Source organism: Oncorhynchus tshawytscha, linkage group LG19, assembly GCF_018296145.1.
Source record: "Oncorhynchus tshawytscha isolate Ot180627B linkage group LG19, Otsh_v2.0, whole genome shotgun sequence".
Classification (NCBI taxonomy): domain Eukaryota; kingdom Metazoa; phylum Chordata; class Actinopteri; order Salmoniformes; family Salmonidae; genus Oncorhynchus; species Oncorhynchus tshawytscha.
Genome location: NC_056447.1, coordinates 17,586,232 through 17,590,770, shown reverse-complemented (window position 1 = coordinate 17,590,770; position 4,539 = coordinate 17,586,232). Strand labels below are relative to the sequence as shown.

At 44.7% G+C, this 4,539-nt stretch overlaps 1 protein-coding gene across 1 annotated transcript in view; it reads left to right on the top strand.

Annotated features, from left to right (window-relative positions):
- The first annotated feature begins 529 nt into the window (after nucleotides 1-529).
- Nucleotides 530-4,539, top strand: part of unc5b (unc-5 netrin receptor B) — a 164,637-nt gene continuing 160,627 nt past the window's right edge. Inside the window, exon 1 of the mRNA XM_042301409.1 lies at nucleotides 530-1,416. Coding sequence (XP_042157343.1) covers nucleotides 1,326-1,416 — 91 coding nt within the window. The 5' untranslated portion in view covers nucleotides 530-1,325. The remainder of the gene's footprint in view (nucleotides 1,417-4,539) is intronic.

Sequence of the window (4,539 nt, the reverse complement as noted above, 5' to 3'; positions counted from 1 at the left end):
CTCTACATCAGGGACAGAAACATGTATGAAATGGTGCTCTCTTGTGGCGGCAACAGGGAAGGAGTATGGGAGTTTACTCTGGCCAGTCAAGAGACAAGGACATTTCTCTATGGCACACCCAGTTTGTTGCCTGGCTACCCAGACTCCTTGCTCCCCAGCTTGTAGTGCATGCCACAAAGTTAGTGTGCTTCTAAATATGGTTTAGGTCAACATAAGGATAAGACAGGGTGTATTCTACATAAAGATAAGACAGGGGGATAAGACAGGGGGTATTCTACATAAAGATAAGACAGGGGGTATTCTACATAAAGATAAGACAGGGTATATTCTACATTAATATAAAACAGGGGTATATTCTACATAGGCACCTTGCCTTCACACAAAATCAGTTCAACTACTCGGGCTAGGCTAATACACTCAATGACTCACTGAATCCACTTGTCTGTTAAATGCGATTCCATGTTTTCCATCTCTCCTCCTCTCCTTCTTCTCTCCTCCTCTCTCCTCCGTCTCTCCTCCTCTCGCTCCAACTCTCTTTACTCTTTCTCTTCACTTCTTTATTATCCACAACTCTTGGAGGGTGATGTTCAATGATTGGCTAGTTGGGGAATCGGAGATTGGAGGCTTGCATTTCTAATCGGTGTTCATGTTTAGCCTACACCTTGCACACCCACTGAGCCGAGAGGACGGACAGAGTGCGAGGAGCGTGAAAGGGCTGGAGCTCGGAGTTAATAACCGTTGGCAGTAGCAGCCGACCGAGACGACCGAAACAAAGTCGATACTTTTTTCTTTTTTTTACGGATTTAACGGGCGAAATTGGCTAGTGTTCAAAGCAGGGTCTAGAGGAGACGCACCCGTCAAGCATTTTTCGTCTTCGTACTTGATTTCTGTATTATTACTCCGTGTCAGATGTTGAAATATTTGGAGCTCTGGCCGATATACGAAACTTTCTTCTTTCTTCTGACTTGTCCTGTCAGCGCTTCTTCTATGGTTCGCCTTTTACCCGGACGCGAAGGGAGTTGGAAGCGATAATATACTGTTCCATCAAGTTGTTAATGTTGTTAATCCGGAGTTATTGGTGTTTTTGGGGGTCTTCTCTGAGATTTACTGTATTGGAGAAACTCATAACAAGAAATAACATTTTAAGTTTATTTTATTCCAAGGGCGAAGTATTTTATTTGTTTATTCCATGTTGGTGTATTTATTCCAGTAACCTAAACTACGTGTAGCCTATATTTTACGGGACACATTGAAGAGAGTGGAGGGGCGACATCCACGGCATCGAGAGCACCTGGGACGTATCGCCGTGGCGTAACCCGGTAAAGATGCTCTCTGTTCGGATGCAGCGTGACCAGGGACTCGGTCGTCTACTGGTTCTCCTTGTTCTCACCAGTGGATATCTCGTCTCCGATGCTGGTAAGGAAAGCTTTCTAACTTTACCTTAATAACGCGGGCTATGTGGGGCTTTCACTGGACTGTGTTGGGGAGGGAAAATGACTGTCAATCATAACAACAATGCATTGTATTCCTATGGCCCATAGGCCATATGAAATGCGCAGCATAGATTGTTTCGACACTTTATACACAGATCGCCTTGTTACCTGTGCCCTGCCCTGCACTGTCCTGATAGAGAAAGCTATCAACACGCACGCTCGGCGTGAGCCCAATCCCGTAGGAATCGAACATTTTACTATTTGTATTTTCTTCGCTATGTAGCAATATACGATCTATACTATTGTCATAACACAATGGACAATGAATTCCACATATTTTATTTACAAATATGATTAAATCCTTGTGGGATTAGGTGGTAGTCTATGGAATAAAAATGTGTTGTGGACTATTACATATTCTAGTTACCCCTACAATTCTAGTTGACACTACAAACATTATTTTTTTTAGAAATACCCAGTCCTTGAAGATAATATTTTCGATTTTCTGTATAAGAGGAACAACTTCGTTTGAAAAGCTCTTGGTATGTAATAAAACTAAGCAAATGTCTGGTCAAATAGAGACGAAAGGCCTATTGGAACAGTCACGTTCACGTTTACAAGATTCCATCATACAATGACGTTTGCTTAGGCATTATTTTTCATCATTTTATTTCCGCCTTAGTCTTTCTTGTGTCTCCTGAATTTTGAACAGGCCCTACCACCACGCATGGTTTCGACTGCGGACATAGATAGGCTACTAGTGTGCTCATCCCCTCTCTACTCATAACTGAGAGAAACATGATGAATCAGACAACAGAGAGAGAGTTTTTAAAAATGTTTTTTTTTTCGTCTTCTTACTTTTGTTTATTGTTTATTTCACTTGCTTTGGCAATGTAAACACTTGTTTCCCATGCCAATAAAGCCCCTTCGAATTGAATTGAATTGAATTGAGAGAGAGTTGTGTTTTTGAGCAGCCTGAGCCTCCCGGTGTGAAGGGAGTAATTAAGCTTTAGCTCGATGCCTTCTTGGCCTCCCTCCCTCTCCCTCTCTCTCTCTCCTATTCTCCAAAAGAGAAGAAGAAAAAGAACCAGCCTAACTTGTAACATTAAAAAAAAAACAGTCAGAATAGTAGTTCTGACACACACACTACACTGCCAGCCCGAGGGAAAGCGCTGGCCCATGCGCTCCTCTCCTGAGTTCTAATTTTTTTATCATTTAGGCTGGTCTGAGTTTGTAGACCATCTTTGGGATATGAACTTACTTGTTTTATTTTGGCGTGCATACCTTTTCCTCTTGACAAATTAAAATATGGACCGTTTTTTAAATTAGGCTTAGGTCCACAGGAGCTTTTTTAAAAACATTTTTAGAGATGTTTTAGATATATTTGGAGATATAAAGAGATATGTTGTATAGGCTTGGCTTGACAATTACTCTTGATTTGTCACCAAAAGAAAGGTGACCAAAACAGGTGGTAATCTAGTCTACTGAGCTGTATTGGCGGCTAGTATCATGAGTTGATTGAAGGACGAGGACAAGACTAGAGGCAGACGAGACACTGTTATCTTGTGAATTGGCTTCAGCCTGTTTTGACCAGCATCAAAGGTTCCATCCTGTTTTGACCAGCATCAAATACTCCATCCTGTTTTGACCAGCATCAAATACTCCATCCTGTTTTGACCAGCATCAAAGGCTCCATCCTGTTTTGACCAGCATCAAAGGCTCCATCCTGTCTTGACCAGCATCAAAGGCCCCATCCTGTTTTTTGTTTTGACTAGCATCAAAGGCTCCATCCTGTTTTGACCAGCATCAAAAGCTCCGTCTCTTAGGAGCGTAGCAGCAGGGCTGTGTAGGGAGGAAGACGGCTACTTAGGAGCGTAGCAGCAGGGCTGTGTAGGGAGGAAGACGGCTACTTAGGAGCGTAGCAGCAGGGCTGTGTAGGGAGGAAGACGGCTATTTAGGAGCATAGCAGCAGGGCTGTGTAGGGAGGAAGACGGCTATTTAGGAGCGTAGCAGCAGGGCTGTGTAGGGAGGAAGACGGCTACTTAGGGAGCGTAGCAGCAGGGCTGTGTAGGGAGGAAGACGGCTACTTAGGAGCGTAGCAGCAGGGCTGTGTAGGGAGGAAGACGGCTACTTAGGAGCGTAGCAGCAGGGCTGTGTAGGGAGGAAGAGCAGCAGGGCTGCTATTTAGGTAGCAGCAGGGCTGTGTAGGGAGGAAGACGGCTATTTAGGGCTAGCAGCAGGGCTGTGTAGGGAGGAAGACGGCTATTTAGGAGCATAGCAGCAGGGCTGTGTAGGGAGGAAGACGGCTATTTAGGAGCATAGCAGCAGGGCTGTGTAGGGAGGAAGACGGCTATTTAGGAGCGTAGCAGCAGGGCTGTGTAGGGAGGAAGACGGCTACTTAGGAGTGTGCTGTATTTTGCCTTTTCATTACTGTAACTCAGACATGATAAAGTTATGTTTTGTGTAGTTTGTTTAACTAAAACGTGATGTGTATTGCAATTTAGCAGGCTAATGATAAACCGTTCCTATCATGTGGGTTCTGTGGAACCACCTGTAGCCTCAGTTGTTGCTCATTGAAATTAGGCCTGTCATACCAATAATATCCTATCTGACTATGTAGCAGCAAACCCTGCTGTGAAGTTCCACCTTGTTTTTACTTTAGGCCTACATCTCTCACTCTCTCGCTCGCTCTCTCTCTCTCTCTCTCTTGCTCTCTCTCTCTCGCTCTCTCTCTCGCTCTCTCTCTCGCTCTCTCTCGCTCTCTCTCTCGCTCTCTCTCTCGCTCTCTCTCTCGCTCGCTCTCTCTCGCTCTCACTCTCTCTCGCTCTATCTCTCGCTCTCTCTCTCGCTCTCTATCTCTCGCTCTCTCTCGCTCTCTCGCTCTCTCTCTCTCGCTCTATCTCTCACTCTCTCTCTCTCTCGCTGCTAATCAGATTGACACAGAAGGCAGGCAGAATTCTGAAGGTTTAGTCAGTGGATTATGTTTGCTGTTCCAAAAGAACAGAGAGAGCACGCACTGCCTTGGCTCGGCTGGACTATATCAAATCACCAGTCTCAGAATACACATGGGGTGCTGGGAAACACACCGTAACTCTAATGATGATGC